The 24,971-nt window shown below is 46.7% G+C and overlaps 1 protein-coding gene across 10 annotated transcripts in view; it reads left to right on the top strand.

The window, feature by feature from the left end:
- LOC138297861 (uncharacterized) overlaps positions 1 to 24,971 on the top strand; it is a 1,048,787-nt gene that overhangs the window by 679,323 nt on the left and 344,493 nt on the right. For 5 of the 10 annotated variants that reach the window (XR_011204470.1, XR_011204464.1, XM_069236834.1 and 2 more), the window contains one exon: positions 9,785 to 9,823. The exons of the other annotated variants lie outside the window; for them this stretch is intronic. Coding sequence is in view for 3 of the 5 variants with exons in the window: in XM_069236834.1 (XP_069092935.1) it covers positions 9,785 to 9,823 (39 nt within the window). In the remaining 2 variants the exon portion in view is untranslated. The remainder of the gene's footprint in view (positions 1 to 9,784; positions 9,824 to 24,971) is intronic. 10 annotated transcript variants of the gene reach the window in all.

Genomic DNA, 24,971 nt, shown 5'->3' with positions numbered 1-24,971 from the left:
AGATGTCTAAAAACATTGAGAAAACCAATAGATTTCGCAAGGGCAAAACCTCCTGGCTTTGCCAATTATTGTTTACAATAGCCTTCCTTGGGGACTCTGGTGAGAAACATCGGGATTACCAAAAACTCTTTTACTCTTTTATAATTTATAATTGTAATATTTTACAAAATATCATAATCTCAACAGTATAAATAAAGGAAAACGGAAATGTAAATTTTTGCAGTGAGAGACGCAATTAGGATGTTTATTAAATTCTAGTGCTATTACACTACACTAGCAGGGCTTCATGCAATCTCATCCAATTTCCAATAGCAAACACAGTATGTTTTCAATCAACTGATAATGTGCTGGCAGGAACATGGAAGTTGAGCACAAAATGCCATTGTTTGTTATTATGGTGTGAGTGATGAGAAAAACGGGTTTATTTATTCTTGAGAAACTTTACTTACATTTATAAGACTTTGGCAGCAGACACAGAACCACAAAGAAGGCTTGTTATTTTTGCTGACCTCGCGACGTCATAGATAATCGTTCATGATCTTATATTACAGTTATGCATGCCAGAAATATGTTTTCATTTTAATATCTTAATACCGTACTTTAATTGTTCAAGAAATTTAGATGGGAAGCCCCTAAGGATACAAGGAATACAAAGGGGGTCATTACAACCCTGGCGGACGGTGTTAAAGGTGCGGTAATACCGCAAACAGGCCGGCGGACAAAAAAAGGGAATCATGACCGTGGCGTAAACCGCCAACAAAGACAGCCACTTTAACACTCTGCCTGCCACGGCGGTACAGACAAGGAGCGCGGCGGTCACCGCCAACAGACAGGCGGAAGACAATGTACCGCCCATAGTATCACAACCCGCCAATCCACCACCTTTTCCGGGGCGGATTCACTGTGGATAAAAACACGGCGGAAACAGTTTCTGCAATGGGAAAACGCTCACCTTAACACATCCCACGAGGAAGGACGACACCAGGGAGCCGGAATTGCAAATCCTACCTGCCCTTCTCTTCCTACTCATCTACGAAGACCGGCGGCGGCAAAGACAACGGTGAGTACTGCACCTACGACATAGGGGTGGGGGGAGGCAAAAGTCAGGGGGACACACACGCAACACCCCCACCGCCACCCTCGCATATTACAACACATACACCAGTGCATTTACAAACATCACAGTAACAACCCACAACCCCCCCCGGAAGAATGCAAAGACAAAACAAAATCAGTTCAAACATTGTAATGTATAAAAATACATGTGTCAAATATATACAGATATATATATAAACTTATACAAAGGTATATACATTACGAGAAGTAGTGCAGATATGCACATCTCAATGTCCTTGCACCACTAGGCCAAAAATGCATGGGCGAGGCCTACACAAGATACCTGTCCACAAACGGAGAGAACACTGCCGGGGCATCAGAGAGAAAAACAACAGGCACCTCAGGGGGAAGGGAAGGGGGGGCACCTCAGCCGGATTACAGAACCACGCCACATCCACGACGGGGCTCCATGCCCATTGATGTGTCCTGGGGAGTGCAAAGCCACAGTCTCACAAGTCTCTACAGAGGGTGGTTTGCCCACTGTTCAATCCTGGGGAGTGCAAAGCCACAGTCTCACAAGTCTCTACAGTGGGTGGTTTGCCCACTGTTCAATCCTGGGGAGTGCAAAGCCACAGTCTCACAAGTCTCTACAGTGGGTGGGTTGCCCACTGTTCAATCCTGGGGAGTGCAAAGCCACAGTCTCTCAAGTAGATAACAGCCTCCACTGGTTCTGGAGGGGGACTGGTGCCCAGAGTGCTTCATCCTGTGAAGGACAGAGGTAGTGGATGGATCTCTCCACTGGTTCTGGATGGGGACTGGTGCCCAGAGTGCTTCATCCTGTGAAGGACAGAGGTAGTGGATGGACCTCTCCACTGGTTGTGGAGGGGTAATGGTGCCTAGACTGGATTAGTCTCCCCGTGACAGTTCCTGTCCCGTCACTGTCCCAGCTGCACATGGGATAACGATGCTTGATGTGGCGGTCTTTTCCTTCTTCAGCGGTGCATGCCCTGTTCAGCGGTGCTTTGCCATGGCGGTCTCTGGACTGTTCAGTGGTGCTTGCCCTGTTCAGCGGAGCTTTGCCATGGCGGTCTCTGGACTGTTCAGCGGTGCTTCCCCTGTTCAGCGTTGCATGCCCTGTTCAGCGGTGCTTTGCCATGGCAGTCTCTGGACTGTTCAGCGATGCTTGCCCTGTTCAGCGGTGCATGCCCTGTTCAGCGGTGCTTTCCCATGGCAGTCTCTGGACTGTTCAGGGGTGCTTGCCCTGTTCAGCGGTGCTTTGCCATGGCGGTCTCTGGACTGTTCAGCAGTGCTTTACCATGGCGGTCTCTGACCTGTGCATTGGTGTGTGGCATGACAGTCCCTCATTGCCCAGCGGGGCTGTGGCTGCCGGGGCCCTCCTGGGCACTGACTCTGGCGGTGGTCTCCTGACCAGTGACGATACTTGTGCCCTCCTGGGCAATGACTCTGGCGGTGGTCTCCTGACCAGTGACGATATTTGTTCCCTCCTGGGCAATGACTCTGGCGGTGGTCTCCTGACCAGTGACGATACTTGTGCCCTCCTGGGCAATGAATCTGGAGGTGGTCTCCTGACCAGTGACGATACTTGTGCCCTCCTGGGCAATGCCTATGGCAGTGGTCTCCTGACCAGTGACGATAATTGGGCCCTCCTGGGCAATGCCTATGGCAGTGGTCTCCTGACCAGTGACGACGGTGCTGGCGGTGGCGTCCCGGCCACCGGGAAGGATGCTGCCCTTCTCTGCTGTGATGCTCACACCAGGCTGTGCAGACTTCTTCTGGCCCTTCCCCACCTTTGGAGGAGTCACAGCTGACTCTGCAATCCCCCTGGGACCCCTGTGAGTTGTTTTGGCTCCAGGAGTCTTCACCCGGTCCCGTCGGCCACTTTACAACTTCAGAGCCTTTACAAGGGGTGGACTGGCAGTGCCTTGGCTCCGTGTCACACTGCCTGCCCTGGTGGCCGGTGCACTCCACACACCTGTAACACACACCACTGGTACTGGAGGCTTTTTGGCTGAGGTGCTACGACGGGACTGATGAATTGGAGGGGTGGGGGCAAAAAGGTCAACTTTGCAGAGGGACAGTTTCTGACGAACACTTGGATGGCTAGCTGGATGGGGTCTGGGAGTGGAGGAAGAGGAGGTGGTTGTAGGAGGTGTAACTTTAGGTGTTTTGGGTGCAGGTGCAGGTACTGGAGGCTGTCGTGAGGTGGATGGATGTTGGGTGTGTGGGTGCCCGCGTTTGTGTACTTTTGGAGGGGGCGTCACAGACACACTGGGAGAGGACACAGGGGACATGTAAATGGGAGTGGAGGTGGTGAGTGCAGGTGAGCGGGGTGTGGTGCTGGGTGTTCTGGTGCGAGTCCTGGTGCCTGTAGATGTAGTGCATGCAGGTGAGAGTGTAGATGAGACTGGGAGGGAGGAGGCAGACGACGAGGAGAGGGACACAGTGGAGGCAGTGGATGTTGCTGTGTCTGCATGTGTGTGATGCTTGTGTGTGTGCCTGTGGGTTGTGTGGTGCCTATGTTTGCCTGAGCTACTTTTGTGTGTTGAGGTGTATGCATGCTTGTCTGATGGTGTGCTTGGGACAGGCTGGGGTACAGGGGATTGAGTCTGGGTGGAGGAAGTTGGAAGGGGGAGGCTAGAGACAGGGACAATGGCTGCCATCAGTGCTGAGGCCAGAGATTGCAGGTTTCGATGATGGGCAGCCTGACCAGAATGAATGCCCTCCAGGAATGCATTAGTGTGTTGCAACTGCCTTTCTACACCCTGGATGGCATTCACAATGGTAGACTGCCCAACAGTGAGTGACCTGAGGAGGTCAATGGCCTCCTCACTGAGGGCAGCAGGGGTGACTGCGGCAGGGCCTGAGGTGCCTGGGGCGAAGGTGATGCCCACCCTCCTGGGTGAGCGGGCACGGGGCGAACGCTGAGGGGCTGCTGGGAGGGCGGTGCTGGTAGGGGAGGTGGCGGCTGTACCTGTAGAACTGGTGGGCACAGATGGTGCCTCCACCACAAGGGAGTGCCCATCGGCGGACGAGTCCGTGTCGCTGGTTGGTGATCCGGTGACCGACGTGTAGCTCCCTCGCCCTCCGTCCCACTGGTGCATTCTGAGTCCGTGGTGTGGCCCTCCATGGCCATGTGGGATGCAGCTCCCTCGTGCCCCGGTGCCACTGTACCTCCGCCTGATGATGCTGATGCACAAAAGAACAGGGAGAGCAGAAAAAGGGGGAGGGGACGACAGAAGAAAGACAGGTTGAGTGCATGGCTTACCTCTACCGTTGGCGGACAGTACAGACACAGCAGCCCCCTGCAGTACGCCGTGCTCTTGGCCTCTACAGAAGAAAATCCTGGGATCTGGCCTACATGCCTATGGTGGACATCTGCACACATGGATGCCACAGGGGCATCTATACCTGTACTTGGCCCACTACTGAGGTGGGGTGGAGTGCCACATGCCCTGCATTACGGAGGGGCCTAGCCTACGTATTTCTGCCTGGCCTAGGTACACCCACAGCCCTCCTCCCTCAGCCAGCCCCTCAACTGCGCGCCAAGTACTCAGAATGAGGTTGTACTCACCCCCTTGTGTCTGCTGTGATGCCCTCAAGCGCCCATCCAACTCAGGGTAGGCCACCGCCAGGATCCAGAACATCAGGGGGGTCATGGTGCGACGGGCACCCCTCCCATGTTGGGAGGCCACCCCCAGCTGAGCCTCCGCCGTCTTCTTGCTCCAGCGGCGAATGTCCTCCCATCTTTTCCGGCAGTGGGTGCCCCGTCTCTGGTGGACCCCCAGGGTCCGGACTTCCTTGGCGATGGCACGCCAAATGTCCTTCTTCTGGTGGGCGCTGACCTACATGACATGCACAAGGGAAGAAGAGAAGTCATTACCAACTGCACCGTCGATGTAAGTGTCCCCCCTCCCTACCCTTGCCATGTGGCACATGCATTCACATGCATTCATGTTCCCTGAACTCTGCCCCCTTCCCTCTTACAACCTGCCCTCTCCACCCAGGCCTAGCCCATACAACGTGCTCCCTGTGTACTTACCTGTTGGTCTGGAGGACCTTAGAGTAGCTTGTACTGGGGGAGGACCCCGTCTACTAGTTTCTCCAACTCCTGAGCAGTGAAGGATGGCGGCCTTTCCCTAGACGCAGCAGCCATCGTCGCTTCCAGACCGAGGTCACAGCAGCACTTGCAGAGTAGGTCCTCTCCTGTCGAAGGTCAGGTATCGAGTGATTGAGCGGTGACGTCCGCGGCGGTGACGTCCGCGGCGGAGCGTATCAACAACGCCGGCGCACTTGTTCATTGGCTCCTGGGACCCATAGGGTCCAATGTTAACCAATGCAGCATTGCGCCGATGTCTACGACCGCCTACCGCGACGGTGTGCAACGCCAGCGCAGTTACCTCACAATACCATTGTCCCAGTTTAGAGGTCAGGCAGCCGCCATTTCAGGGGCCCACATGGCTTCATTTACTTCTGCGTCACACATAGCTAGGCCTACACTCAACACACATACAGGAAGGGTTTTGTGTTTGGTGTCGTGTTCTGTGTATCTGTGGGTACATACCTGGAAATTTGTTGACTCTGTGGTCGCTGTTGTCCTTCCTAGGCACCGTCAGCTGGGACAATTGAGAAGATGGCGGAATCCTCCGGTGTACCGACCGCTGGTGAACCTGTTGACAATGGAGGAGCAACATTTACTCGTCACCTACAGGTGTGACCGTGCCACTATCCAGGAACTATGTACCCAGTTGGACCTGATGTCACCAATCTGCCATCCCACTGGAATCCCCCCTGACGTGCAGGTGCTGTCAGTGCTCCATTTCCTTGCAAGTGGGTCTTTTCAGACAACAGTGGCCATGGCATCAGGGATGTCCCAGCCTATGTTTTCCAACGTGTTGTCCAGAGTGTTGGCTGCCCTGCTGAAACACGTAAGGAGATACATCATTTTCCCTTTGGTGGAAGATTTGGCTACAGTCAAAGGTGACTTCTATGCCCTTGGACATATCCCCAACATCATAGGTGCTATTGATGGGGACCCATGTAGCTCTGGTCCCCCCCCCACAGGAGTGAACAGGTGTACAGGAACCGGAAGAGTTATCATTCCATGAATGTACAGATGGTATGTTTGGCCGACCAGTACATCTTCCAGGTAAATGCTATGTTCCCTGGCTCAGTGCATGACGCCTACATCCTGCGGAATAGCAGCGTCCCTTATATGATGGGTCAATTCCAGAGGCACCATGTGTGGCTATTAGGGGACTCTGGTTACCCCAACCTGTCATGGCTATTGACCCCAGTGAGGAATCCCAGGACCAGGGCAGAGGAACACTACAATGAGGCCCATGGGCGGACTAGGAGGGTGATCGAACGCACCTTCGGCCTCCTGAAGGCCAGGTTCAGGTGCCTCCATATGACAGGTGGTTCCCTATTCTACTCACCAAGGAAGGTGTGCCAGATCATCATCGCCTGTTCGATGCTTCACAATCTTGCTTTGTGACGCCAGATGCCTTTTTTTGCAGGAGGATGGTCCAGATGACGGTGTTGTGGCAGCTGTGGAGCCTTTGGAGGCTGTGGACAGTGATAAGGAGGAAGCTGAGGAAGAAGACATCGACAACAGGGAGTCAGTCATACAGCAATATTTCCAGTGACACACAGGTGAGAACATTTTCATTTTTACCATTACATTCACTGTCACACGTCTTCCTCTATCCTGTGTGTAATTTCATAGCATTATTTGGTAACTGAGTTGTACCTTTCCATTACGGTTTCACAGGTGTGGTTACGTGTGTCATCTGCTTGCATCCTTCAAGGACTTGTGATGTGTGACATAGGTATGTTGGCTTTACAACTAGAAACGCATTTTGACACTGTCATTGATAATACATTTTACCAAATCACAGACTGACTCCAGATTGTTTTGTGGTTCAAGGGTGTTTATGTAAGTGCTCAAAAATGGAGGGGGGTTGTAATATGGTGATGGGGGACAGTGGAGGAATGTCCATGGCAGAGTCCAGTCCATTGGTCACACAGGTGCACTGGCCATATGGGCAAAGGAAGTGGAGCTGGGGCAGTTAAAGTATGGACAGGGTAACAAAGTGGGACAGTGGGAGGACAATCAGGGTGGTCTCATTTCCTGGCGGGGGTCTTGCCATCTTGCTCTGTCCTGTTCCTGGATCTCAGGTACCGCTTGCGTGGTGGTTGTCCGTCTGCAGGGGGTGGGGTGCTGGTGTGGTGGTCCTGTGGCGGGGCGTCCTGTCCACTAGCATCGGCAGAGGTGGTGGGAAGTTCATCGTCCAGGCTAGTGTAAGGGGCCCCTTGGAGTGCCACGGTGTCCCTCAAGGTCTGCTGTATGTCCTTCAGCACCCCTACGATGGTGCCCAGGGCGGAGCTGATGGTCCTGAGCTCCTCCCTGAACTCCAAATACTGCTCCTCCTGCAGGACCTGGGTGTCCTGAAACTTGGCCAGGACCGTGGCCATCGTCTCCTGGGAGTGGTGGTATGCTCCCATGATGGAGGGGAGGGCCTAGTGGAGAGTGGGTTCCCTTGGCCTGTCCGCCCCCTGTCGCACAGCAGCCCTCCCAGTTCCCCTGTGTTCCTGTGCCTCCGTCCCCTGGACCGTGTGCCCACTACCACTGCCCCCAGGTCCCTGTTGTTGTTGGGGTGGTGGGTTATCCTGGGTTCCCTGTAGTGGTGGACACACCGCTGATTGACGTGTCCTGGGTACAGAGGTATGGGCCCGCTGGGTGGGTGCTGTACTGGTGTTACCAGAGTGTGGAAGGTCAGTGTTGGGCTGTGCCTGTGCAAGGGGAACCAACTGTCCCGAGGCCCACGATGGTCCGGGCTGGTCATCAGGATCCAGTAGGGCAGAGCTGCTATCGTCACTGTGGGCCTCTTCTGTGGGTGGAGTGGAGTTGTCTGGACCCTCCGGTGTGGTGACGGTCCTTCGTGATCCTGCAGGGGCATAAGTGCATGATTATTGCATGTGTGTGTGTCATGGTGTGCATTGGGTGGCTCACCGTGTACACCAGTGCAAGCATTCCTGTGGGGGGCTTGTGTGATGATGGTTGGGGGGGTGTTCTGGGTATGTGCAGTGAGCATGCTTTGGTGAGGGGTGACCATGCTTAGTTGTGTCATGGAGGGCTTGGTGTTGAGATGGGTGGTTTGTGTTATTGGTACATTAGTGAGGATTTGGGGTGATAGGGCAGGGTGTGAGGGTGGGGTTGTGTGATAGCATGCAGGTAGGGTGGGGGATATGATAGTTAGGATTTGACTTACCAGTGTCCATTCCTCCACCAACTCCTCCGAGGCCCTCTGGATGCATGATGGTCAAGACTTGCTCCTCCCATGTTGTTAGCTGTGGGGGAGGAGGTGGGGGTCCGCTGCCAGTCCGCTGAACTGCGATGTTGTGCGTGGAGACCGCTGAACGCACCTTCCCCGTAGGTCGTTCAACCTCTTCCTGATGTCTTCCCGATTTCTTGGATGCTGTCCCACAGCGTTGACCCTGTCCACTATTCTGCGCCATAGCTCCATCTTCCTGGCTATGGATGTGTGCTGCACCTGTGAGCCAAATAGCTGTGGCTCTACCCGTAGGATTTCCTCCACCATGACCCTGAGCTCCTCCTCGGAAAACCCGGGGTGTCTTTGGCGTGACATGGGGTGGTGTGTGTGATGTGCGGGGCGGTGTCAGTGTTGATGTGTGTGGTGATGTGTAGTGGTGTGTGGTGTTTGGTGCGTGGATGTTGTGTGGGTGGTGGTGTTGTGTGCCTCTGTGTGGTGGGGTTGTCTATTCTGTGCTCTCTCTCTGGCCTTTGTCAATCAGTTTTGGTCGTAGGAGTTTGTTGGTGATGTGGGTGTGTGTTTTATATTGTGTTGGGTGTGTGGGAGTGTTGTTTGTATGTGTATCAGGTGTGTGTATTTGGAATTGTCCAATGTGGCGGTGTTTTGGAGATGTGTGGGTATCTTGAGCGTGGCAGTGTGTACTGCCAATGGAATACCGCAGTTGAAAGACCGCTGTGTGGATTCGTGTGTCGTAATAGCATGGGCGTGTTTCTGTTGGCGTGGAGGTGGAGGTTTTGTTTTCGCCAGTTTAACACTGACCTTTGGTGTGGCGGACTTGTGTGGGTGTCTGAATTTTGGCAGATTCCGAGATGTGTGTCATAATAGCTGTGGCGGAATTCCACGGCAGCAGCGGTGTATTGGCGGTCTTCTGCACGGCGGTAAGCGCCTTTTACCGCCAATGTTGTAATGACCCCCAAAATGTTTTATTTGCAGCTGAACACAGCATAGGAGATGTTGGGTTATCCGTAAAATGATTGCGATTGTCAAGATCACTGTAAAATTGCAATAACTCACGGCTAGAATTGTTTGCTTTGTGTGTCATGGCTTCCCAGTTCTTACCTATGTTGCAATTGTTTGAACAAAAAAGAGTTTCAGTCCCATACCATACCAGAAAGTCATGGTTACGCTACTCTACAAATAGTGATGACTAAAATCCCAATAATCAGTTTTGATATAGGTACCTGGGCATTTTAAAGCAGACTCAGGCACTCAAACATTCAGTTATACTTTGCTGGGAAGGTAAGTGATCTAACGGGCAACAGACGTTTAAATGTATGCAAGTAGCCTGTTAACAATACACAATGCTTTCGATACAGTTGAACTTACTTTGATATTACTTTGATACATCTATAAGTATATGTTTAATTCCGCAGGCTATGGCTATGAGGAGAATCCAGCCCCAGGCTCTCCGGGTAAGACCTTAACGTCAATGACACTTTAAGTAATAATTTGGCCAATGTTATGCCTGTTTGTGAATCACAGCACTACGAAACTTCTAGGTAGGCTAGGAGAAAAGAGTAAAAGTGAGCTACTGAGATTAAGAGGGAAGGACAGGCGAGGGGAAGAAAGGATAGCAGAAGAGGAGATCATTGGAAGGGGCAGAAGAGAGAAAATTCTTGAGAGAGGATGCAAGGAGAGTGGAGAAAAAGAGAAGGAAGGGAGAGAGAAAACGCGAGAAATCAAGATCATAAAAAAGTACATGGTAGGGAGTTGTTTTGCCAAACAGCTATAATGGACAACATTTCTAAGTCACACAGGAAGGTATCTGAGAGTTATCATCCCATCCTCTCATCCTGTTCTAGGGCACGTAACAGCAGAATTGAGGAAGATGAGAAGGTTATTGTATCCTTCTCTCCACCGGAAGGTGTCACCACACCTCAGAGCCACAATCATCAGTGAGTGACTCATTCTGATTCACATGCAAAGACTAATATCCTATGCACGTTATGTCTTACTCAGGGCTGGCTTTAGTGCTGGTAGTGCCCTGTGCGACAGTCTGTTTTGGTGCCCCCCAAGACCTTCTCCAAGGATTCTCTCACTAACACCCTCAAACAGTCTCCCTCATCTCTCCATAGCCCCTCTCTCATCTGCATTTCATTTGTTTTAAAGCACTGCTCATACCAGTGTAGTGTTCCAGAGCACCTGAAATCACATATACTTTATATAAAGACAATGTATCATATGTGTGTAATTCAGTCTACAAGAAATGTTGTATAAAACAATAAGGATTATAAAGTATAGAAAACACATCTCATCCATACCAGTAGGGACTATATTTTAAGAGGGTGTGGTCAGCAGGAGTATAAACTCAGGTTGAAACTTACCACAGTGGTTGGGTTTGATTTTACTAATAAAAATATATTTCTAGCCAAACGAACTATTTTAGCAACATTAGGATAATGATCAGGAACACGAATCACCAAAATTATCTTGACATGCTTGACATTTCATGTTGCCTGAAAACTTCTGGACACACAAGGAACTCTGCAGGTTCTTATAAACCATAAATTGTATCTAAACTTAGCACCTCCTAGCTCAGTTTCAGGTGCCAGGTGCTTCTGCACCGGTTGCCCCATCTTAAAGCCAGCCTTGAGCCTATTGCCAAACCATGGGTCTCTTGGCGCAAGCATTTTTGTCCCACCATTTGAGGTTATTACTCTACATAACATTCTTGAACCAATGTGATGGCAGAGCACATGGGTGTGGATCTTTAATATCGATGTCAAAATATCAATGCTACTTAATATTAATGTCATGTTAATGACAATATATTGAAATTTACAGTACTATTGGTCTGCATATCTTTTTGATATCAAGTTAACACCAAGTACTCAAATATAATGGTATTTTATATCATTTTAGGTGTTTGATATGTTAATAATGTTTCATAATTGTATTTTATTTACAAACTAATCTTTAAATTTGGAAATTTATTGGTGTGTGTTTTTGTTTTATTTTATTGTTTGTAAAGGTGTTTTTAATTAAAAATTTAGATGTAACTATTTTTTATTTGGGAGTGTTTTAAAGTATATACATTTGTTTTCATTTAGAAAGAATTAGGTTTATTTAATTTGATGAATTATATATTTTTAGCAAGAGTAATGGTATTTTTTTTTAGGATTTTGGGATTGATACGGGGTTTGGATGGAAACTGTTTTAAAAAATATTATACTTTGATTAAAATTGTAACATTACTTTATTCCAATTTTGTGATTAGTAATAGAAATGTATTTGTAATATTTATTATTGATGGAGCTGTTGAGTATCCATCAGGGCTGAGCTGATGGGGTCAAGTCCTTTGTGGGCAGGTTTCCAATGGTTCTCTTAAGTGGATGGAGCTGATGGTCGCTACAGTTTCCAATATGGTGATGGTAGGCCAGGTGGTCATGGTGGCATCCTGGAGGTTCATTTCGATGGGTAGGAGGTCTGCAGGGGCAGAAGTTCTTTCGAAGTCCAGGAGGTCAGTACACAATGGCACCCTCTGGGGTGGAGTTGTTCCATGCTTTCACTAGTGTGAGGATGATGGCTAGTCCCCTCCGGGTTTGTGATCTCTGTCTTGTCTTATGATCTTGTTTCTACAGGGGATCGCTGTGACAATGTCGGGGGTTGATATCAGGGTGAGACAAGTTTTGTTCAGAAAAAGGAGGTCCGATGAGTGGTTGTGTAAGAGCTCCCAGACTTTGTCCCTCATTGTAACATTGGCGATATTGACCGCCTACTGCAACGGTGACGGCGGCCAAAACACCATTACCGTGGCTACCTACCGTCCGCCATATTATGACCATAGCCAGAATTCCACCAGAAGGATGGTGGAATTCCGGCTGCGGCTGATGGTGGTAAGGTGGTGCTGCTGCCAGCAGCAGCGCCACGCCAGTAGAATCCCGCAGACTGTATCATGACCCATGATACAGCCTGGCGGTGTTCTGCTGGCGGATGCTGCTGCTGGCAACAGCGCCCTATCCCGTGTCCTGCCGGAGGATCCCCTGCAATCGGGTAAGTTGGGTGCTCCGACAGGGGAGGAGGGGTGACGGGGTGTTGTGTGTGTGTGGGTGTATGTTTGTGTGTGCGTGCATGCGGGTGTGTGGAATGCATGTGTGCATGCATGGTTGTGAGTGTGTGTATGTTTTGTTGCCTGAATGTGTGGTTGCGTGTATGTGTGTCAGTGTGTGTGAATGGATGTATGCATGCGTGGGTGAATGTGGTTATGCGTGTGTGTATGCATGTGTATGATGGTGCATGAATGTGCGTGTATATCGTGGGGGGTCTGGAGTGGGAGGGAGAGGGTGGGGGAGAACTCTGGTGAGGTGACGGGGCATCCCCTGCCTTTCCGAGCTTCAGCTGCCATTAAGTAGATGTGAAAATGGCATAGTTCTGAGGGTGGTGGGCTGGGCTACAGCAAGCAGTGGGTGTGCGAGAAAGCAGATGGAAGTGCCTCATGGTAAAAAAGGCGGGAAAGTTGCAGGAAGGGGGAATGGGTGCAGAAGGAAGAGTACCGGGCACCAGGCGGTGGGGCAGGTAGAGACAATTAGTCGCCCTGCTTCCACTATATTAATGAATGGGCCTGTATACCCAGAAATACAATCACGTTAATTGCAGCACCAGATCTCCCTTCTTCAACTCTATATGCAACTTTATCCAAATAAATTGTTTATTATTCCAGAATTTTAGCAGTGGGTGGTATATCGACAAAAGGAGAGTAGCTTCAAGCAAAATAACATTTTGGAAAAATTGATATTTAAACATAGTCAGATTGGGTTTATTCATGATTCTTATACGCAGAGACCTTAATTGTCTTGACATACATCAGTGTTGTATGGTCAATAAGTATTTAAAAAGAATTCCTGCATCTTTCAGATACTGCCGATAGTGACTGCAGACTTCTTTCAATGCCAAACGTCCTTCTTTAAAAAAAGTGATTCTTCTCTGCAAGGTTTTGTTTGCTGTGACATCATCTCACTGGATATATATGACCGTCCTCTTTCATTTGCATGCAGGTTACCTCTTTTACCCCATGAGTAATGAATGCCACACGGTTAAATAAGGTTTACAGGTTTACGGTACCTGTAAGGCAGGAGTCTGAGTGGTGGAGCATGTGATGTCCTAGCAGGAGTGGGCTGGCTCTGATGGCAATAGTGTGTCCAGAGAAATGCATCTCCCAATTGCGAGGGCAGCGCAACAATACCATAGACATTGAGCATGTACGCCAGCATCATTTCTAACACAAAGGCATTCTCCAGGTGCTATTTGAAACTGGGGAAGTTAAAGGGACTATAGATATGCACATTGTTGGTCTCACAGGTAGATGTGCCATAGACGCTTACACTGCACCGGATTTATAATGAACATGGGGCTGGTCTCCTCTGTAATGGTTCATTGAACAAAAGTACGAAGAAGTAGAAGGGTGTCCGGAACAATGGAAGAGGTTATGAACTGAAACATTAAAGCCCTCCATTAGTATTTTGGCCATTGACGAGGTACAACATAGGGACCTTTCAATGGGATGGTACAGCTCATGTTGATGTATCTGTAAATTGGCCTATAGTAATACACCAATCCTGTCACTCTACAATGCAACTCTTACATGTCAGGTACATAGTAACAAGTAAAGGATACCCCCTGGCATGCTGGAGTCACTCTCAAACCTGACAAAGTAACTCTCCATCTAACTTGTGTAATGAGCACTGTCTTCCAGGAGAAGCAGAGAAAAGCCTGTGTCTCATAGTGGAAAATACAACTGTCCCTTTCTTTACAAAGGAAGCTAACTTTGAAGCTGGGCTACCAACGGAGTCTAACCTGGGATCATCTAGGTTTGCACCTGGGTGATGCTGAGAGCAGGGCATAGCTCCTATATAGGAGAGAAGGTGGGGCAGTGCCTGACCTACTCAGTTGATTGGTGGCCTTAGTGGTCCTAGTGGCGACCTGCATGTCTCTCTCCTACTCTTCCCTCTGCTCCATATGAATACTATGTCGCCTGCCAAGTTTGGCCATCTGGTCCTTAAGGATGCCTTAGAATGGATCAAATTGCACTGAGGTATCTCTCACCAGTTAATCAGGTATGTATTGTAGACCACTGATTCTGTCATTGCCATTTTTCTCATGCCCTCTCCCATCTCAGGGAGACCGTTCATTGGTCAAAATCTTCCTCACTGGTAGACACCATGTGGTGCAGAGCACCCAATTCACTAAATAAATGGGTGCTTCCTCTGACCAATTCTAACTCATTGTCACCAGAACAATCAGTCAAAAGCAGGCGTCAGACACTACCTTTCAGTCACCTGGCCAAGAACCTGCATTGAACACAATGGCAGAAAACTTCAACTCAAGCCGACCATTTATACTGCCATGTTGTTACTAGTGTGCATTCATCAGCTGTCCTCTCCCCATCTGGCCATATGCAGCGCAATCACCTAAGAGGACCATCAAAAGCATGCATGCATCCTCAGAAACTTAACTTCCATGCAAGTGACCAAGTCACTTCAGCCACTTATTAACTCAGCAGTGAGGGACCTATACAGTATTAATTTGGTTAATAGAACTCTACTTCAAACTACTTGATATACATATTATATATAAATTCTCAAGGATTCATAAATTCTCAATATATTTTGGGTTACCAAGTTGTGGATTACCTATAATTTGAATTTTGGAATGATCTATTACCACCTTTTCAGGAGAAATCATCTATCATAACATTAGACCTTCTCTGGATGAACCTCATATTTATACGTCTTGGATACGATATTTTCTCTCATAATCCTTTGAGAGCCATATTCACACGCTGTGTATGACATTTCAAATATTTTGCATAGATCAATGTCCTCTAAATAGATGACAATACATTCAGGTAATCTCTGACAATGTAATTAATAAAGCACTGCAACTCTGAAGGTGCGTTTATAGGCCCAAGGGCATTACTCTATTTCAAATTTCCCAGTGTGCTCTTAGACACAGTATCCACTCACCTACCTCCTTGTTCCTACTACACATGTATCTAAAGGCAGTGCACTGGTGTAGTTTGTCTGCCTTCATCTTCTTGGCAATACAGTTCTAGTGATGGCTAAGATGGAGGTTGAAAAATAAATGTAATTTTAATATTTAAATATACCTTTTCAAGACCTAATTGAATGGAACAGTCATCAGAACTACATAGAGGTCATTTGTCTGCTGCAATTGGAACTAAGCATCAGCATACTCTTACCATTCTTTGTTTGACATCACTTCTTATTGATTAGAAAACCATTGCTTCCCTTATGGATATATAATACACCACGCACATATTTCCTTTCAGGAAAATAGTCCTGTATTTAGTGATTTGAATTAAAGTTCAGGCTATTTGCTGCTGTGTTTGCTATTTTGCAATCACAATCAAAGGGGATTCAATAAAAATACAATATAAAAAGAAATTCACACTATTATAACTAATAATTAGATGTACCCCTATCGTAAAATTGTGTATACACTGTCATTTTGGAAAAGTGAATGCCAGAAAGTACCCACAATACCAGAACATAATAAAGCTCAAATTAAACTTCAAGAAACTGTTCATTCACACATGTCCTTACATTCATGAAGCAGTAAGCCTCTGCAAGGCAGATGTTATCATTATGGGAGTCTTACCCCAGACTTTTGGCCTTTCACCTCATGTTTTTAGCTGTATCTTTTTGCTAGTTTTAGGACTCTGAGCACTTTACCACTGTTAACCAGTGCTAAAGTGCATGTGCTTTTCCCCCTAAACATGGTAACAATGGTGTTTCCACAACAGGCATAGTTAATTTAGTTGTAAGTCCCTTGCAATGCGGTATACTTTATATTCCCAGGGCATGTAAATTACTACTAGTGGGCCTGCAGCACTGATTGTGCCACCTACTTAAGGAGCCCTGTAAACATGTCTTAGGGTGTCCACTGCAGAGCCTGTGTGATCAGTTTCACTGCCACTTCGACTTGGCATTTAAAAACTCTTGCCAAGCCAGAAACTCCGCTTTTATTACATATGTCACCCCTAAGGTAGCCCGGGATGGCCCACAGGACTCGGTGCTATGTAAGTAAAAGGCAGGGCATGCACTTTTACATTCTACCTGTCCAGGTACTAAAACACTTCCAAAGTTGTTTTTCATTACCGTGAGGCTTGTTCCTCTCATTGGCCAGCATTGGTAATTCCTTAGTAAACTATTAAGATGTAATTCCTGACCTGAAAAGAGTATTTATATTATTTTCATATAATTGGAATGGCAATTAAAATCTGTTAACTGGTAAAATCAGATTTATTGCTGTTTTAGAAATGTCACTTTTAGAAAGTGGGCATTTCTTTGTTCTCACTGCTCTGTGTGCCTGACAGCCTGTCTCCAATACACGTCTGGTATGGGTGACAGTTACATGTGTGCATTCCATCCAGACACCCTTAACACAGGGCACTCAACTGCATCTGAATTCATCTTCATACTTATGGGGTTTTCTGGGCTGGAAAGGTGGACGGGAGCTCACACTTAAACACTCACACTTTTTGGTATAAGTACTCAGGCTCTGACCCCCTCAAATCAAATCACTACAGGACTTGGGAAGAACTCTGCTGTGGTAAAGACTGCTGTGCTGTAAGTATTGACATTCTGCCTGGACTGACTGTTCCAATAAACTGCTTCTCTGCATTGCTGGCCTGCCCTGCTGCCTCCTGATCTCTGTCCTGCTGAAGACAAGTTTTGGACCCATCTTGCTGAACGAGTGTCTCCAAGGGCTTGCTGACTTGCACCCTGTTCTTCTGCAGTCTCAGGGACATTAAAGACTGCTTCCAACTCTCCTGGTGCTGCTTGACTCTACCATCTGTGATTCCTACCCTTGCCCTCTCCAGTCCTGGGCCTTAGAAGTGGGTCATGCAGCTGATTCCTGTAAAAAAACGACACATTGCCTCAAGTGCCTGTAAAATTTCCCTGCATCGCTCCTTCGACGCTGAGGTAGAGGCTTCTCGATGACAGTTCATTCATGGCCTGCGGGACTGGATGATGACACATCACATTCGCTTCAGCAAGCCCAGTGGTGACACAGTGGTCTGACTGCATGGAAAATACTGGTGCATCGTGCCCTCAGCTTCGCTGTTTTTCTCCATAAAAGGTACTATCTCAGCAGACCCTATGCGGGTTCTGTAGCCAGCCTACCCTCCATCGCAGTCGGCCTGGATTTTGATTTTGACTTTGCCCCAGTCCCTCGTTACCTCAAGTAACATTCTGACCGCTAGTGACTTCTAAGCACTGTTTCACATTTAATCTTTAAAAATTAATATCTCGACTTCTTCTGATTGGATTTTCGTCATCGTGGTTTTGTTTTGCTCAGATAAATATGATGTGGAGTCCTTTTTGTGGTGTTACTGTGTGTGTGTGTTGCACAAATACTTTACACATTGCCTCTTAAGTTAAGCCTGACCGCTCTGTGTCAAGCTACCAGAGGGTAAGCACAGGTTAATTTAAAGTGTGTATCTGACTTACGCTGACTAGAGTTGTAGTCCCTATCGGACAGAATGCAAACCTCTGCCAACTAGAGACCTAATTTCTAACAGCAGATTACCATTGTTGCAGGATCAAATAAACCTTTAGCTAATACTATTGCCCTTCGTGTCTGTCTTTCCCTCCAATGCTGCTCTTAGATCCACTTTCTCTTTTCCAGGCGTGTTTTGGTTCTATCTCCTTTGGAGGCAGGTTTCCTTGCAAGTAAATTTTTTTATTATTTTAAAAAGTTAAATTGTTAATTTATTCAGCATTTAGCTATAGATATTGGAGCCAGGCTTGCTGCTGTAGTGGGAGCCATGTTGGTGAGTTATTTATGTATTTACTTTCAGTACTGCACTTTCAGCAGTAATGGGGGTTGTGGTGGTTATTTGTTTATGTTTTTGTGCCACCCTGTCTGCTCTAGCAGTTGCTGAGGACAGGTAATTTAATTTATATGCCTGTGAGTCTGATGTACAAGCCTATTTTTTGTATGCAAACACCATGATTTGTGCATTACAACCACACAATTGATTTTAGTAAGCAGAGAAGTAAAATTATACAATAGAACATATGAAAAAACAATTAAAAAATATTGTTATTATATGTACGTACTTGGAGATTGCCAAAGCACCACTGACCAGCAATTAAAATCCTGTCTACATTTGGGAAATCCTCTTATAATTTTCGGAGGTATTTCTCTTTAGCCAGATCTCCTGTAATTTTATTCTAATGGCCAGGAAACTGAATATTTAAGGAAGTAGGGGCCAGATGTAGCAAAGGTTTTTTCCCATTCTGTGTCTATGGGAAAAAGTATTTGTTCATATGGCCCAAGGTTTCTTCCTTCTTACTCATTGTGCATTGCAGGATGGAGGGCAGAAAGTGTGCTAAGAAAAGGCATCATGTGGAGATTAAAGAAAAGGATGATATTTTGTCATCCATACTTTGCACCAAATCACAAACCATGATATAATGGTATATAGTTCCTACTAATATAATGGGACTGCATATTTAGGATGGCTGAACTTCAGAATGTGCAAGACTTAAGGCTTGATTTAGATCTTGGCTGTAATGGTCCAGCTGTGGGTTTTCCGTCGGGAAACCCGTCCGCAGGATTGGCAGTCTCATAGGCAATAGACCGCCCAAGTTCCGCTGTCTCTGTAAGGAGGCTTCAGCTACGTTGACGGCACCATTGGAAATAGTGGCTGGCGGAAGGTCTCCAGCCAGTCTTACTGCCAAGCATATTTCAATGTGGCTTACCATCAAACCAACTGTGGTGGGCTGACCTCCACACTGGGATGACAGATTAGAGGGGAATTGAGGTAAAAACGTACCTTTTTTCCTGACTCCACTTTCGTTTTCAACTGTACATGAACGAACAAGACCTTCCCTTGCTGCTGCCACTTGACCACCGTGAAAACACGCCACCCCTCAAAGGTAGGGAACCCGCATTACCTGTGTACGCTGTGTGGTCATTGCACATGAACTGAGGACAACTGCAGTCATTTACATGTCATAGTAATTTTGTAAATTACTGTGACATGCACATGTCAAGAAGACAATTGTGTTGACATTGGATGGGGACATACTGGTATAAGACATATATCACACACATACACAATTGTCATTATTGTGTCAGTATTCGTTGCCAAATGAATGCTGGCACCACAATAACGACACAATTTCACTTGTCAGATGTGTCCATGTGTGCAAATTGCAAGAGGATCTGTACCTGTGATGTTGTGCTACCAGTTGTATATGTGAGTTAGTATGAGTATGTGTGTGTGTGTGTGTGTGTGATTGGTTTGGCTGGCTGAAGTGGACTGAGCTGTAGTGGGTGATATGGTTGTCTCAGACTGCGTACCACTTGCACATGGGTCTGCTGTGGTGTATGTTTGGTTGTGTGTTGTGTTGCTGTCTGTAAAATTCAGGTGAGTGTTGTGGTGGTCATTATGATGTGTGCAGTTGTGATATGTCAGTGTGTTTGTAGATGACTGGGTAATTTTGTTGGTTGTCATGGTTGTGTCGAATATTGGTGTAGTGTCAATAGTGTGTTTATAATGTGGGTATATTGTGTCATGGATGTATGGCAATGTGAGTTTTCAGCATGTATGTGTGTGGTGGAATTGCAATAGATAATAGTGTGTATGTGGTGTGTTGTGTAGTGTGGTGTGCAGAGGGACACATATGGCTAAGGTACAGTGTGTGTGTCAATTACCTCTATTCCACAAGTCACTGCTGGTGTATGATGTCCATTGGGTCTGCTGCCAGTACATCGCCTGTAGAACTGTAACATCTAAATATGGGCAGTGGGAACCCACCAGCCTGATGACGGAGAAGAGCATTTTGTTGTGGTGGTAGGCTGATCAGCCACAATATATCTAAATATAGGATTAGGATCGCTGACTGCTTGATGGAGAACTCTGGTCCGACACCGCCATGGATTGACGGTAATACCATCAAGATCTAAATCAGGCCTTCAGTCCGTTCACACCATCAGATACTGCCAGCCCAACTCCTGGCTAACTCGCAGTGCCTGACCTACACTCCCAACCCTTCTGGGGTGCAAAAGGACCATGGCACCTGAACATTACACTATGACTGCTTAGGGAAGTAATGGAAACATATCTCACCCTTTTGTGGTATTACTCATGCATGCCTAGGCGAAACGCAAGAGAGATACAATATGTTTTCAATATATTTATTGGAACAATCATAATCTTGCATAGAGTCAATGATCTGCAATAATTAGGCAGATATCACATAGCAGAGTTATCAGTATAATGAACATGGTAAAGCTAATGAGCAACCAACCACTGTAAATGAGTTCCTACCTAACCCTTAGGCTATACTGAGAGGTGGTGTACCCTTATACCTGCCCAATCTATAGGATCAGGCTTAGCCTCATACCTGGGAATTGTGTCAGGAGTCAGCCTGTAGTGTGTAAGGCAATTCTTTCAGAAAGCTGGTAGATTAGTGCAAGCAGAGCTACATGTTGAATCCAGTGTTTGTCCCAGGATTTCCATGGCTGGAATGTCCCACTGCCCATTCTGGGCCAGTGCATCATTTACATAATAAAGCTACACTGTGTTATGTCTGATGAAATGCTATATCCAAATGTTGGAAGCTGTCTCTTGAATGGGCAACACAAGCACTAGGATATCATATACTGCATACCCAGCCTTGCACAGAATATACTCATTGCAAAGGTAAACTGTGTAAAAGGTCATTGCTAAAGCGATGCAGCTAAACATGTAAAATATGAATATATAAAACAAATCTAAAAACATGGGAACTAACTGTGGTCCAGGAGGTCCTCACAACAATCAGAGGCTTCCACTTTAAAGACTGCAGAGGTGCTTCAGAGAATTACCCACAATAGCCCTTGCTAAATGGGGATAATGACAAACAAGATCTCTTACTCAAGGGAAAATATGTGAAGTGATGTTCCACAAAAATGTGTTATTTGCAGAAGCAGCACAAGAGGTTACAGATGACTTCTAGGTCCCATATAAAACTTTACCTGCAGACTCACTTCTGCTTCATCACACAATAAAAGGAATACTGCTTAAGGAATAAAAAGACATGGGTAAATCAGTTTTTCCAAGATTACTATCAAAGTGTTACAAGTTACCTGAAATCAAAGAATAGTTTATGGACACTCAAAAGCAAACTCTATTTTTGCTAGTATGTCTTCTTCATCATCTCTAGCTTGTTGCCTCATCCCATAGACAAAGAAGCTGACATGGTACTAAAAGGGTCATACATTGCATCCAACTTTTCTAGAAAAGATTGAATGTATGCATCTTGTAGTAGAAACTATATTAAAAGACTTCCAGGCATTGCTTGATAGTTTTCAGAAAGGGAGAGATCCAGTTTTACTCCTGCTTAGTATAGAACTGTTATTCTGCTTTAGCTAGCAGTAATGGTTGTTCTGCTACGGTGTTCAACTACGGTTGCAGGTGCTTTCCTCTCTGCAGGACTCAAATAATGGGTTAAACTATGGAAGCAAAATGCTGGCTGACACGCCACAATAAATCATCTACTATGTCTGGTACCCAAATGAATCCTTCCTGCACTCATTGAATTGGATCAGAAATGCACAGATAAACAAAAACTTTGAAATCTATTCACAGCTCATCCTGTCCATCTGCTCTATATACTTTGTTCATTCGACATTTTCTTTATGAAAATCAATGTCACTTTCTTGGCGGAGCCCAAGGCTGGGTGGAGCGCTTGCTGGAAATTCCCAGCTTCAAGTTCAGCTACAACAGCATCACCCCCAAAATCCAAGATATGCTACTATGCTGCATTGTATGCAGTGAGATTCAAATTCATCCAAACTATGAGATAAGGTGCATACTAGATGTAGTCCGAAATGGATATTTTCTAGAATTACTTTCTTCTCCGTAGAACCACGGTCCTGCGTTGTCCTCTTGCTGCAGAATCCAGAAGGGCATCAAGCTGTTCTAATAGGAATAGAGACTCTATTGAAAAAATGAGTCATCACTCCTGTCTTTTAAGATAAAGAGGCCAATATTTCAATTCAATACTGTATCTAGTAGATAAAATGGATGACTTTTTTCCACCTCATCTTTAATCTGAAATGATTGTACAGCTTTGTTTGTCCACTGAAGATGTTGGCCCTCAAAACAACCCTGGCGGTTGGTGGAGAAATGGCGGTAATGCTGCCAACAGGCCAGCGGAAAAAGAATTGCATTACAAGCATAGCGGTGACCGCTATGCTAAACTGCCATTTCTCCACTCCAACCGCCAGGGTGGTAATGTCCGCTGGGCTGGAGACTTCGGTCTCCAGACCAGCGGCCGTCACTACGCCACCAGCGGTATCATGACCCTGCATACCACCATGGATTTCGTGGGGTTTTGTACTGCCACGAAATCCATGGTGGTAGGCACTATCAGTGCTAGGGAATTCCTTCCCTGGCACTGATAGGGGTCTCCCTGACCCCCCCCTCCCTCACCCTCCACATCCTCCTCCACACCCCCAACCCCCTACCACCCCCCAAAGGTGGTAGGACCCCCCTCCCTTCCCACCCCCAACATCGACACACACACACCCCTTCACGCACACAGACACCACCACCACACATACACACACACATACTAACAAACATTCCAACAGACACACAGTCATACACACACACACATAAATACAGGCATACACACACACACACACATACTCACAAACATACAGACAGACACGCACACATTTCCAAACACACAACACCCCTGTATGCATACACACACTCACACTCACACCCCCATGCACGCACACAACACACAACACACAACACCCCCCGCCCTCCTCCCCTAACAGACTATCACCTTACCTGGTCCAGTGATCCTCCAGGAGGGGACAGGATTCATGGGGGCTGCTCCACCGCCAGCACCCCGTCACCAGAACACCGTCACACCGAATCATGGGACGTGATTCAGTGGGCGGTGTTCTGATAACGTGGCGGTAGAGGTGGAGTAGCCTCCACTTCCCCGCTGACTGCCAGTATGGCTGCTGGCGGTTCTCCATCCGAAAAAGGACGGAGGGCTGCCAGCAGTCGTAATACGCTGCGTGGAAAACTGCCTGCACTGGCGGTCTTCAGTGCGCCGGTACCTCAGCGGTCTTTCCAAAAGACCACCGAGGTCGAAATGAGGGCCGTTATCTCTTTAGACGATGATTCTGCCAATTGCTCCAGTGGCCTTCTTGGTAACTTTGAATCTCTCAGATACCTACTTATATCTTCGTTACAATCAGCCTTGTCATCGGTTTCTGAGGTTTGTAGTGGGAATGCAGTAGTTCTAGGTCAAAGTCCTACCTTAGGCCTATGTTCACCTCCAAGTATTTACACAAATGTATAGCACTCTTACAATTAGAAAGTATACAGGTGTCCCCTTATCAGGATGATTGGCTAATATCTGCTTCTTTATTTTCTAAAACAGAAGCATATACTCATCAGGCATGTCAACTACAAGAGCAAAGATTTATAATAAATGTAAAGAAGGCTCATCTGCTTCCTGGCAAAGAGGTCAGTTCAGCTGAGCCTTCTTCCATTCCAAGCTGAGTTAGGCCTTTCTTCCAGAAGGAAATGGTATATCTACAATCATATCTGAAACAATTATCTCTTCCATCTGCTTAGGTAAGGGATCGGTTGCTAGTAAGAGGTTTCATACAAGCCACAAAAGGTGTGGTACCCTAGACTTTATCACATATGACGTCCCCATCACTACATCTGTTGAAGTACTGGTCCCTGACAACACAATAATACCGTGTTTGACTCCAGTAACACTGAATGCTTCTCTGGTTAGTTCTGTAACATTTTCTACAAAAGGTTTCTCTAGCTTTCCAAAAACCAGTAATCCTCACAACAGATGCCAGGCGGATGGGGTGGGAAATTACTTTTCTAGGACAAGAGAGGCATGAACAATGTTCCCATTTCAAACTAAAAGGCCATTGAATTTGAATTATCAGCTATTTTTCATACTCTACAGGTGTTTGCTCAAATATTTCATGTAAAATAAATCAAGTGGCAAAAAACGTTTCCGTAAAGAAAGACTAGTAGGTGATTTACTTACTTGTTTATTTATTTATTTATTTATCAATTTATAGAGTGCAGTGTCACCTAAACCGTATCCTACCTCTCGGATAACCAGGAAAAAGACAACTGCACTAGAAGAGACTGCCATAGAGATTAGTGGGGAAAAAAACAGGCTTTCAGCACCTTCCTGAACCAAAGAAGATTGTTTAAATGCCTAAGAGAGGCAGGAATCTAATTTCAGAGCTTGACATCTCTCACTATGAAGGCACACCCTCCAAATCTTGTCTTCTTGAAATTGGAAAAGCAGATAATATTGGCAGACGAGAAGCGAATGCATCTCCCTGGACCATAGTTTTGAAAAACATTTTTAAAGGAAATTTTGCCAAGGCCCTGAAGAGCTTTAAAAACAGTATATAAGGTTTTAATGACTATTCTTTGTCTGACCGGGAGTCAGTGAAGCTCCCTCAGTGCACCCGATGCAGATAATCTTCTGGGCCTGTCTAGCACCAATTTGGCTGCTGCAACTTGGACTGTGTAGC

The sequence above is a fragment of the Pleurodeles waltl genome, chromosome 1_2, assembly GCF_031143425.1.
Source record: "Pleurodeles waltl isolate 20211129_DDA chromosome 1_2, aPleWal1.hap1.20221129, whole genome shotgun sequence".
Taxonomy (NCBI): domain Eukaryota; kingdom Metazoa; phylum Chordata; class Amphibia; order Caudata; family Salamandridae; genus Pleurodeles; species Pleurodeles waltl.
Note: the sequence above shows the minus strand (reverse complement) of the source record. Positions and strands in the feature narration are given on the sequence as shown.